Below are 13,477 nucleotides of genomic sequence, written 5' to 3' on the forward strand. Positions count from 1 at the left end.
ATCCTTAAGGAATACCACTACAAGACTTTCTTTCCACCGCTCCCGAGGTCAATGTCTAACGCTTTGCAGGTGAGTAGAATTACTGGTTTGTCTTTTGTTTTGTTTTGTTTTCCTTTTGTTTTATTGTTGTCTTTCGTGGAACTATTCTATCTTATTCCTCTTCCTCTTTTTTCGTTGGAAGTTTTTATAGTTCATATAAGAAATATTTATTTTATTGCTATAATTGTTCTTAAAATATTTCATTTTAATTGTTAATTACTTCTTTTATTTCCTAGTTTCCTTTCTTCACTGAGCTATTTTCCCTGTTGGAACCCCTGGGCTTATAGCATCCTGCTATATATATATATATATATATATATATATATATATATATATATATTATATATATATATATATATATATATATATATATAGAGAGAGAGAGAGAGAGAGAGAGAGAGAGAGAGAGAGAGAGAGAGAGAGAGAGAGAGAGAGAGAGAGAGAGAGAGAGAGCCATACAATTGCTTTATATTACATAGGATTAATAATAAATTCCCGTATTCTATAGGCTGTAGACGCTGGTGTGGTCAACCGTATAGTCCTTGGATGGGACTACTCCTGGTGGGGTCCTAAGCCCTTTAGCCATCAGGTCCTTTGGAAAGACTACAAATTTCCCATGGAAATGGTGAGTTTCTGGTTCATGATTTTAATGAAGGAAATGTGGAGAGTGTTTACTTATCTTCCATATTGTTTATTTTATTTATCTGCTTGTTTAGTCGACTTTTTATATTTCCTTTATAATTTATAAGTAAAATGTTAACAATGTGACTTTCGATGATTCTGAAAATGGAGTTTTGATGTTAATTATACTTCTTAAAAGCCAATCCTTCTTTATCTATCTATAGTTGATTGTCTATATTTTACACTTGTTTCCTGCGATGCCCAAAGATTTCACTAAAGTAAACGATGAAGGGTTGAAGTTGAAGAGTTTCTGAAAATTGTGTTTAATAATGGAATATCACGTTTTCAGGAGGTGTTGTACTATGTTAGTGATATATTTAGATTGATTTCATAAGCAAGTCTTCTGAAAGCCATGTAATTTTTAAAAGGAAACCGATTTTATGGTTTTATATTTGATTTCCTTTTATTATTTACTTATAATAAACGATATCGGCGTCTATGACCTTTAATATTAGGATTCCAGGAAACTCAATATTAATCAATCAATCAATCAACAATCGGTGTGAGCGACGTTCCATATGAGGAGCCAAGTTCTTAAGAAACTAACACATTCCAGGAGTGGATGTCGAACATCGTGTCGATAAGAGGCAATCCAGAGATGCCGACCCAACTGGAGATGGAGGTCTTTGGCGACGCTGCCATTGCCATGGAGAACATGAGTACGGAGCAAGTCATTGCCCACCTGATCAACTTCTTGAGAACGATGAAGAGACAGTACACTGTGCCCCTGCCTGCTTTCTTCCATAGGTACGGTTCAAGTGGGTTTTGCCTTGGGTATGATTTGAGTAATTTTACATATTTTGAGTAGTACAATGAGGCTTGGGTTGCTTTATGTTGTTTTTTTTTATTTTATAGTTAGTTAATTCGATTGTACTTTATTTCCTTATTTTCTGTCCTCTCTGGGCTATTTTCCCTGTTGGAGCCCTTTTCTAACTAGAGTTATAGGCTAGCAAGTAATAATAATAATAATAATAATAATAATAATAATAATAATAATAATAATAATAATAATAATAATAATTAGGTATATGTCCACATTACCTTGAGATAGACGTACCTAAAAGTAACCACTTACATAGGTATGACCGAGCAAGGAATACATAAAAAAAGTTTCAAGCCTTGGTATGACTGAAGTTTTATCAATTGGCCTACTGTGTGTTATTATTTATATGACCATGTATAAAAGAAAGAAAATTCTATTCAAGGGTTATACGAAAGTAATTTTATGGATATCTACGCCTTGCATAATCTGGAAGACAATTATGCCTTTAATTACTTGCTACACTTAAATTCCAAAATTTTATTTTTAATTGCACTACAGTTTTCATATCTTGTTATGGCTGAAGGTTAAGCCAATGCATACCCATTGGGGTAAAATTTAGATAAGAGTTCATTGTTATATGAACAGAGATTCCATGAAATACAAGGAAAAGTATTTAGTTGGGATAATCCTTATGGAAGAAAATGTTGAAAACAGTTTTGATGTTGAGATAAAATTTAATTCATAATTATTTTTGGCAACATGTCTCTAAATCTACATTTTTTGATCTTCCAATATTTCAATCAACTAAAGTTCAGCTTGTTAATCGTTAGTATTCATATAATATGTGTCAAATTAAATATTCACATTTACAAAGAGCACAATTCATTCAGATCAAAATGGAGGCAGAATCAGTGGACGAGAGGATCATACCATTCCTACATGAATCTAAACGCAGTGAACTTCAACCTGAACGACCGCACCAGTTTGTGCCCGATCATAGCCAACTCCCGAGGAAAAAGAGTAAGTTCCAAGCGGCGTTTGTTGTGGAAATGGTGTTGTGTTTAGCCCCTGAATCCGTTCTCAATAACTTTTAAGCTCTTCCCCATTGTCAGAGAACTTTTCTGACTTTTATTTTTTTAGAAATACATAATTTCTCTGGAAATAATAAACTATTGCATGCTATGAAACGCTTAACAGAAGTTTGTGCTCTCAGCAAAAAAAAGATTTCAAATTCATGATAATTCACCATAATCATTCACCCATTCATTCTTTAGTTCAGAACGAAATCTTGTATAAATGATTATATTTACCAATATCTAAATATCACTAACATTGCTGGTGAAGAATAAGTATCATTGCTACAGCCTTGGTATGCAAATTGTGTACTATAAACAGAATATGATTTAGGAAGCACTTCCTCAGATTACATTTTTTGTATAATGTCAACGTGCATTGATTTCATGACGACAGTTTTCCCCTTAATTGTATTGGGATTCCCAATCATGACGGTTAATCCATTCTGAGCTTTTTATGTCAATCTGTCAAAGTTGAAGATTAGATTACTTAGTTTCCTGCATTAGAAAACATTCCATAAGTTTTAATAGGAAATAGAAATATAAAGCATCTCTCTCTCTCTCTCTCTCTCTCTCTCTCTCTCTCTCTCTCTCTCTCTCTCTCTCTCTCTCTCTCTCTCTCTCTCATTGGAAGAACAATCCATAAAATTTGATGTGAAATACAAAAAGATAAAGCATCTCTCTCTCTCTCTCTCTCTCTCTCTCTCTCTCTCTCTCTCTCTCTCTCTCTCTCTCTCTTACTCATTGGAAGAACATTCCATAAAATTTAATGTGAAATACAAAAAGATAAAGACTCTCTCTCTCTCTCTTTCTCTCTCTCTCTCTCTCTCTCTCTCTCTCTCTCTCTCTCTCTCTCTCTCTCTCTCTCTCTCTCTCTCTCTCTCTCTCTTTTACTTAGAATACGTAGTTTTTTCCCATTGGAAGAAAGTTCCATAAGATTTAATGAGAAATACAAAATAATCTCTATTTCTCTCTTCACATAGTTTTTTTTTTTCCATTTGAAGAACATTCCAAAAGATTTAATGGGAATTACAAAAATATACAGCCTCTCTCTCTCTCTCTCTCTCTCTCTCTCTCTCTCTCTCTCTCTCTCTCTCTCTCTCTCTCTCTCTCTCTCTCTCTCTCTCACTTCAAAACTTTCGTGCTAAACTAATCTGTGTTTAAGAATAGAATCTTTTAAGTAGAATTATAGATATAACATAAGACATAGATCGGTGGTTGTGCAATGAATCACAACTAGACATTCGTTTTTCTTCGTAGAAGAAACTTTTCATTAAACATCAGTTACATTAATGACTTGAATACTAAACAGTTTTAGATGAAATAATTGTTTTATTCTCATAATTAATATCCTGATTCCAGTAGATATAGATTGAAAGATATATTGAATCTTTATTCACAGTTTTAAAATCCTGCGTTTATAATGTATAAGAATTCTATGATGCATAAGATACTAATTTTATGCAAATAAATGAGTAACAAACGATCCTAATAAATATGGAATCACTTACGTTTATTCAATTTCTAAAATTGTATTAAAATTTATTATACTTCTATAACATCACTGAATTTTAACCCGAGCCGAGAAAATAACTCAAAGACGTTCCACAGTCCCTGTTCTTCAGCGGCGAGCACACGTCCACAGATCGCTTTGGCACGGTGGACGGCGCCCTGTTGTCCGGTGCCAGAGCTGCCCGCTGGGTCATGGACGAACACGCCACCCAGGAGAAGCTGTTCTTGGTGAGTCTTTGATCTGGGTTAATTTGGTCTCTCTTCTTCACTTTAAGGTTTTAGGGTTGTGGTAGCCTATTGGAAACGTCCCTGCCTGGTGATCGCCGGACTGGGGTTCAAATCCTGCTCAAATTTGCTAGTTTCTTTGGTGTCTGCAAACTTACTGTCCTTGGAAGCTAAGAATGGGTATGGGGCGTTTGGAGGAGTCTATAGGTCTATGTGCTGAGCCATCAGCGACCATGGCCTGGTCCTAGCCTGGATCGAGAGGGTGCTTGGTCGCTGATCATATGGATATGGTCATTCTCTAATCTAGAGCATTGTCCTGCTAGCTAGGGCAATGTCACTGTAGCTTGCCTCTGCTATTCATGAGCGGCCTTTAAAACCTTAGGTCATTACTCACATGAAGTTGAGACGCAAGGGCCAATGATGCTTGTAAGAGCCAATGATGCTTGTAAGAGCCAATGATGCTTGTAAGAAAAAGGTCGTTTATAAATTTGCCTGTATAGGCTATAGGTTAAAACTATATTAGCCCTTTAAAAAGAGTAGAAAACTGAAGCTTATAGCATGCCTTTGGAGTCTGGTGAGAAAAACTGAGTGTGTGCAGCTTGTCACGAGAATGAGTGAGTGGCAAAATTCTTCATGTAATCCAGCAGATGGATAAAGATATTACGCAGCAAAGGTAAACATGGAAATATAAGGATAAAGAAGCAAATAATTACACAGATGAGAAGAATCAGCGAATAACCATCGAGACGAGGAGTTGCTAGAGCCATGATTTATATGAACCGAGATAAAATGTAAGAGAAAGTGGAATAAACGATGATGATGAAATGGATTTCAAAAGTTTACCGTAATCTTAAAAGCTTCTGAACCATTCCAGACATGTGTGAATTATAATGAAATAATACATACATACATACATATATACCAAGGCACTTTCCCCAATTTTGGGGGGTAGCCGACATCAACAAATGAAACAAAACAAAACAAAAAGGGGACCTCTACTCTGACAAGGGACTCAACCGAGTTCAGCTGGTACTGCTAGGGTGCCACAGCCCACCCTCCCCCGTTATCCACCACAGATGAAGCTTCATAATGCTGAATCCCCTACTGCTGCTACCTCCGCGGTCATCTAAGGCACCGGAGGAAGCAGCAGGGCCTACCGGAACTGCGAAATAATGGTGTTGGTAAATTGAATCTAAAGATAAAGACGAGGATATGAACATTTCTGAACGGAAACTTTGATCAATGACATCGTAAAAGTCTTTAATATTAAATGATCATTGAATATTTGACCATTCCATAGCTAGTCTTGACACTGAATATCTTTCAAATGACATTCCAAATTAATCTCGTATGTATCATATTTCTTATTCTTTCAGAATAAAGAGAGCTCATGACAAAGCTACGACCAAAAATATATCAATCTTAGGGTTCTATATAACACTGATGTTTACGCATTAATTGTTGAAATTCATTCAAAATAGGAATTATAACACTAAGGCTTTATCAACAAAAAGAATTTGACCACAGTTAAAATTGTGTACATGTTATTTTTAGTAGTGAATTTGGAGAACTATATTTTTTTTTACAAATATCAGACTGTATAGGTATATGTATTTCTTTGCTTCAAGAGAAATGTATCTGTCTATATTCTTGACTATGAAAAGTATTTGGCATTCTAACCCCCCTTAGATTTATTATAAGACCAGAAAAGACTCTCTGAAGAATATTCTTTATAGATATAAACAGCTAGCTCTTTGAGGGGAAATCGAAATTTCGAAATCCAATACAATCACAAAATCATTAAACTATATATCCTAATTTTTCTCAATATGATTTCAGGTTGTCAACGACGAGAGGAGGAGATTGCTTCCACTCGACGATCAAAAACTGAAAATAGATTACTATCAGTATTTAAAGAACCCAACTCTCGCATATCAAGGCGCTTTGGAAATTTCGGATGCCATACAGATGGAGGAAAAACAAATTGAAGAGGAAAAGAAAAAAATTAAACGGGAGCGAAAGCAGTCTAGAAAGTCTGCAAAGGCTCAAAAAAAACAAAAGAAGAACAAGAAACCTAAGACTTCTCACAGTAAAGAACAAGAGATCTCTGATGAGAGTGAACCAGTCTCCAATGCATATCAACATCCAGACGTGCAGAGGAATATATCAGAGCTTATTCAAAAACGTTCGAGATTAAGTGATCATCTCTCTAATGGGACACATCAACAAAATTCAGTATCCTTATCCCAATCTGCTGTTCCTGTTACTACTACCACTGTAGCACTAGCTCCAAAATTTCACTACTACCCAGTACAGTCTTCAGGCCCAGACTTAACTCAACCTCATGCTGTTTTCCATAGCATGGCGCCTTCGTCAGGTGAGCACATCATGACTGAGCAAAGCAAAGAAATATCAGTCGTTTACCTAAATACAGATGGACAACCAGCAGATTACAATCTTGCTTTTAATTCTGATGATAATGATGAAGTATCTATTATCTACTTGGATGGACAAGCAAAGGAGTCTGGGGAAAGTGGACAACCCTCGGTTGTGTATGTTGAAGGACCACTGAATCCCAAACTGACAACTTTGGTTGATGCTCTTAGTCTAAGGAAATCAAATTATCAAACTCAACCCATCAAGCCTGATGAAAGTGAAATGTCACCAACCACATCAAAGAAAGACAAGAATGCAAGAAAGAATCAGACTAAGGGAAAGAGGCTAAAAGCTAAAGATGAAGAAGCAATTAAGTCTAAAACTCACATGCAAGACAAAAAAGTATATAGAAACAAGAAGAAAGGTAACAAAAAGAATGGTAAAAAGAATAAAAGAAATAAAAAAAATAATGGGAAGAATAAACAACAAAATCATAATCTTGAAGATACCACTCAGGCTGAAACAAAGACTTCTATAGCACAACACAGTTTACAACCAACCAATCCAACTTTTCCTTATACTGGAGGAATGAGTATGCCTTATTATCTACCTTACCAAGGAGTGTACCCTTTGGACCACTTCTCTGCTTTATCACAAAATCTAATTTTAGAGGAAATGAAACGGAAAGCTGACTCTGCCAACAAAGGAAACCTTTCTGTAGAGAGGAGAAGGTTACAGACCGATGAGAGCTTAGCAAGTTCTGAAATTTCAACCACAATCAGATCATATTTAACTGATCCAGGAGCATCTTTTGGATCCTACAACTTAGAGTCAAACAAGTATCTAGAACATTATGTCAGGGAAAATGAGGACAATAAGAGCAATAGTAACATACCCGAATTTCTTGCGACATACCCTTTAAGAGGCACAGAAGTACAACCAATGAATGGTTATCAAAGCTTAAGCCAAGATTCTCAAAGTCATCAAGTTCAAGGTTTAAATGTCCCACATCATCAAACGTTTCAACCACCTATGGGCCTGACTCCCATTCAGCAGAATTTCCATACTAGTTCACACGTGAATCAACAAAGCCCTGGAAATGTGCAGTCTATAGGGCAACATATGTCACCACCTGTTCCTTACAAAGGTTTAATGAGTGCCCACAATCAACAAAATACTCAGCATTTGAATTTCAATTCTCAATTAATCGGTGATCTCAATTCACAAAAAGGAATTCTGCCTTATCATCAGTATTCACCCCACTCATATACGTTGAACAACCACGAAAATCAGTTTAAACAACACGGCATTGATAATGGTTTTACTGTAGACACAAATCCTGGCTTGAAATATGGCAGCCTCGAAAGAAACACGAGTTCTGGCTTGAAGTATGGCAGCATTGAAAGAAACACAAATTCTGGCTTGAAATATGACAGCATTGAAAGAAACACAAATTCTGACTGGAAATATGGCAGCATTGAAAGAAAATCCCCTCAGTTTGATTACAGTCCACAGATAAATCAGCCTGCCACCAGTCAACAACCATTTAGAGATGGCTCTAATGAAGATAAGGAAAATAGACTACAAGTTGCTGTTAATCCACCAAAAGACCTTAATAATTCACCTGGTGTGGAAGTTAAAGATGGTCCTGCGTCAACCCATCAAATTCCAGAAGCAAGCGAAGAAGAAAAGGGTGCATTAGTATCAAAAACGAAAAGTACGAGTCAAGAAAAAGATAGAAATAACAACCAAGAGCAGAGTAAAAAAACTAAAACCAGTTCTCATGAAAGAAAAAGGAATCGACAGAGGCCAAATAAGAATTCTTCTCATAGGAGAAGAATTGGGACTTCTTTCTTGAATAGACAAAGATACAATAGGAGGCCAGGCCAACAGCCTTTCATTATCATTCCTGAGTCATCGCATTTATTTCTCAACAGGAACAAATATAATGAAGAAAAGAAACCTTCAAAATCAAGAGAAGTTAAATCTTCTGAAGTAAGTGGGACCAAAGAGAGAGTTGAAACTGTCACAGAAAAGGATAAAAATGGTAAAAATCCCAAAGAATCACAAGAAAATACAGCTGCTGAGCGTATTTTCGAAATCCCTCTTGAAACAAGCACTGCTACTGAAAAGGATAAAAATGGTAAAAATTCCAAAGAATCACAAGAAAATACAGCTGCTGAACCTATTTCGGAAATCCCTCTTGAAACAAGCACTGCTACTGAAAAGGATAAAGATAGTAAAAATCCCAAAGAATCACAAGAAAATACAGCTGCTGAGCCTATTTCGGATATCCCTCTTGAAACAAGTACAACTACTGTACCTCAGACTGAGAATAATGCTGCCAACCAGAGTATGGATTTAAGCCAGTCTTTGAATCCAAAACCACACATTGGGAATGCCAATCAGTATTTCCAGGCTCCACTATACCCAGGTGGCTATCCAATGATTCATGCACCTAGTCATTTTCCATTCCTATATTCCCTTCCATATTTTAACCCTTTCATGCAAAATACTGCTCCCTTTGTGCTTCCTCCAGCAGAAAGAAATGGGGCTGCTAAATCCCTTGAAATTATAGACCCAGTTGTCAATATCACAGATAATGTCAATGGAATACAGGCTTCACCATCTACTCATTTCCTTGAGAAACTGAAGAACGTCACAGTAACTACACATCCAACTTTTCCAGAACTAGGAATTAATCCCAGTGAACAAACTTTTCCCGATCATATATTTCAAGAAAAAATGGACACGATGAATCCTGAATCGTCAGATGAAAATACTGATATCAAGGATGATGATGAAGGTAAGATCATACGTTCCAGCAGAAATAGCGAGCAAAAGAATGATAGGAAAAATAAAGAATACAAGCCACAAAGATCGAAACTCATCACTGGATTCATATCTGAGGAGTCAGATACTGATTTACGCCACACAGCATCTGAGAAAGACTTTCCAGTTTATAAAGATATTCTTCAGCCATCTAGCTGAAACATCTCCAGTGAAATGGTCTTTGTTTGCAAAGGAGGTAGGAAATACAGTCTTTGTTTGCAAAGAAGTAGGAAATACAGTCTTTGTTTGCAAAGGAGGTAGGGAATACAGTCTTTGCTTGCAAAGGAGGTAGGAAACACAGTTTTTGTTTGCAAAGGAGTTAAGAAATACAGTTATTGTTTGCAAAGGAGGTAGGTATTACAGTCGTTGTTTGTATAGGCGGGAGGTACAGTTTCCAGTGAATACGTGGAGCCTATCAATGTCACTTTAGTGTCAGAAGTTCATAGCTCACAGAAGAGGTGATGAATATTCATAATATAACATAGTTACCATTTTGTGCAACGTTACATCTACATCCTTCAAGCAGAAGTATTTCACATTAAGGATATAAGTATATATCTTGGTCTATAGCATCAGTCAAAACATCAATTTTCGTAATTATGATGGTTGAAGTCTTTAATGGTTTTGTTATTTAAGAAATTTTAAACACCTTATAGAAGATTTTTTCTACTTTTGTAATGAGTTAGTTTATGCTTTGAAGCAATTTATCAAACAACTATATGGCTGATAATCATCTTTGATAGAACATGTACTGGTGCACAGAATTGTTTTATAGGTTTTATACTTTCAGGCATATAAGACTTGTCCAATCAGATTTTCGTTTAAAACAGTGAATGTAAGAAATCAATATTTCTTATATTTCAATATTACTCTAAAGATCAAATCTTTATGAAACCTTGGCATTTCACAGAAGGTATCTGTACCTACCTACAAATACTGTACCTCTGATTTGAAGTGTGGTGTTACTTAAATTCTTCAAGTTATTAACTCAAGACTGGCAACTTTCGTATATGTGATAGGGACTTCGAGCATCGGCTCTCAAGTTGTATGCTATCATTTATTCAGGCGGAAGTCCTTTGGAAGATCCAGGCCTACATGGCTGAGGATTATGATGTGTGAAGTAGGAGATGATGAATGGAAAAGCATTTATTTAAAAGCTTAATACAGAGACGACAGGTGAAATCTAACAGATGCCCTTCTGCGGCAATAGACGTGGGCGGAGAAGATGATGATGATGATGACGAAGTCCATTATAAATACAGAGTTGAAATTTTATCAATTTTAGTCGTAGTGAATCTATTTATTTTGGATATCCTAGCACACCAGTGAGATGCTAATATCCACAGATGTATAAAGTGTACTGTTTACTCGTCTTTTATATTCCATTATTTAGATATTTAATTCACTTTTTGGAGAATATCACTAGATGTATATAGTTTAATATTTATTTGTCTTATGTTTAATTGTTTCGTTATCTTAATTTATTTGTTTAAGAACATTATCAGAAGATGTATATAGCTTATCATTTACTTGTCTTTTCATGTTTATTTATTTGCAAGTCTATTTTTTCAAAGACACCCCTGTTTACTTTTCAAAGAGTAAAGTTACGAAAAGTAAATATTCATACATTGTTTTCTTTCATTCCTCTCCTTAGCTTATTTATATTCGTCAAAATTCTACACTCGTTTCCAAATACCATCTTCTACCATCATTTATCCACCCGATTAATAATGCGGTCATTTCATCACAGATTGGTCATTCGAATTATCTTCCATATGTATTTTATTCTCCAATCAGTTTCCAAGACTTCTTATGTGTGGTTGTTCTCTTATTTTCACTTCTTTTATTTTTTTGACTTCGTGGGCGATTGTCTCTTCGGTCCTCGTAATCTTGCCCCAGCTCTCTCTCTCTCTCTCTCTCTCTCTCTCTCTCTCTCTCTCTCTCTCTCTCTCTCTCTCTCTCTCTCTCTCTCTCTCGTGAAATCTACCAAACATTTTGGTATCATTCTTACTTTTTAATTGTAAGGCTATAAGTAATATAGCAGTAAAGCAGTATCTGAATATTTTGTTCGTACAAAGAATAGGCCTACTCTTATCCCACAAGGAAAACCACTATGGTTTACTAATACAGCATGAGTTCGTGTTTCGCACCAAGTAGGGTAAATTTTAACCAAATAACGATGATATATTCATGTTTCGATTAAGAATTAACAGTAATTTAATCTTGAATCAAGATAATTACGAGATATATCCGATGGATTGGCGCTCGCCTGAAACTGCTAGTTACATGCTCGTAGTAGGCGGCGCCTCAGAGACCAGACTTCTTAGGCCAGCTACGCAAGACGTTTGAGATTTTTAGTGTTGATTTCGTCTGTGTAAAGGCTGGTTCGTAAACACTGGTTCCTGTGGATGAGTGAAGTGAATGAGAGGTTTCGGTCTCTTATCTCTAGGAGATTACATAGATATGCGTTGTGGTTTCCTAGTGGACTATAATGCGTCATTTTGCAAGCTAAGATCATAAGAAAACTTGATATACAGTATATTCTAACAGCGATTTGGAGAAGTGGTACTCTGTCTTGTCATTGAGCTGAGTATTATATGGCTTTGAATATATAAGACTCACAAGTAAACAGCTTGAATGGTAAAATGAGATAATCAATCTATGGAATTTCAAGAAAGGCAATAAAGATTTATTATTCATGATTATTTATGCATACACTAATAGGAACAAAGAGACTGATAGCTAAAAACTGCCTGTTTCGTCCTTATACCGTGATCAAGATAAAATCTATAGGCCTATGTGTATTTTCCAATTAAGCAATGTGATTCCGGATTTAAATCAGGATACAAAGAAACAAGAACCTTCTATTTCATCATCTCACAATTTCAAAAGGATAAGTTTTATGGATCGCAACCCCACATACTGCAATAGTTATTAACCCAAGCGAAATGATTACAGCCAAGGCCCAAGCATACCTTAACCATGCCTTACAGCATGCTAAATTCAGACAGTTTCTCGAATTTTACGTCTGATATTTACCAATGTTTGTTTCACCACGTCACCAACATTTGAAGTCGATAGCTGAAGAGAAACGTTATTACTGGCTCTCCATGGCGATCGTCCCTTCAGGCACTCTCATAAACTAATGAACAAATATCATTCAGTTGGACATGTAGCAATAACCTGTAAGTAATAAGGCTGTTATTCATTTGTTTACTTAATTCATGAGTTAATTGTAGAATTTTATGAGAATGTAGACGGATTTTAGGCCAAACGTTATTGTAGACTCATAGCGTTATCTGGGTATTGTTGGACGTAAAAGAATGCATATATCCATGTTTAGAAGGTAACAAAAATTAAATTGGTATGGTATGGGTGTGCATAATTATATTATTACCACATACCTTTTCCTTTAAGTAGGGTAGTGAGGGGAGGTGTTATTTTATTAAGCATATAAACTACGAATGTGATGAAGTTGCCCGTGTCTTACACAAGGTAAGGCAATCTACACTCTCTCTCTCTCTCTCTCTCTCTCTCTCTCTCTCTCTCTCTCTCTCTCTCTTGAATGTCCGAAGGTCTAGTCTAATGGGTACCTATCCACGTACTGGTCCAAACCAAATGTTGCTTGCTAATCAAGCAGTTCTTAGGTTTATTGACACGATTTGTTCATTACAACCTCGAAATAAGAACTTTAGTAGAACGCGTCGTAAGGAGTTCACGTGAGTGCAAAGCAATGAGAGTGAACAAACTGAATAATGAGGAAGTTGTATATTAGAAGTGACAGATGACATCCTGAGACGTGTTGAGGTAGCGAGAGCCTGTCTAGGACAGCTGCGCGCTTGTTTCAATCAACATAGTGGGTCAGGCTTTACCTGATACCTTTGCTTTACTTTAATGTAAATTGCTGCATAACGGTAGTTAAGATAATGTATCTAAACATTTCGATATACAGTAACTTAACATTTATACAGTATTA

General features: G+C 36.0%; 1 protein-coding gene across 1 annotated transcript in view; it reads left to right on the plus strand.

The window, feature by feature from the left end:
• Window positions 1-9,705, plus strand: part of LOC137641627 (myb-like protein X) — a 22,115-nt gene extending 12,410 nt beyond the window's left edge. The window contains exons 6-11 of the mRNA XM_068374357.1: window positions 1-69; window positions 548-664; window positions 1,277-1,467; window positions 2,374-2,503; window positions 4,168-4,296; window positions 6,133-9,705. The exon at window positions 1-69 is cut by the window's left edge and continues 147 nt beyond it. Of these exons, the coding sequence (XP_068230458.1) occupies window positions 1-69; window positions 548-664; window positions 1,277-1,467; window positions 2,374-2,503; window positions 4,168-4,296; window positions 6,133-9,660 (4,164 nt within the window). The 3' untranslated portion in view covers window positions 9,661-9,705. The remainder of the gene's footprint in view (window positions 70-547; window positions 665-1,276; window positions 1,468-2,373; window positions 2,504-4,167; window positions 4,297-6,132) is intronic.
• The last annotated feature ends 3,772 nt before the right edge of the window (window positions 9,706-13,477 follow it).

Source organism: Palaemon carinicauda, chromosome 5, assembly GCF_036898095.1.
Source record: "Palaemon carinicauda isolate YSFRI2023 chromosome 5, ASM3689809v2, whole genome shotgun sequence".
NCBI lineage: Eukaryota > Metazoa > Arthropoda > Malacostraca > Decapoda > Palaemonidae > Palaemon > Palaemon carinicauda.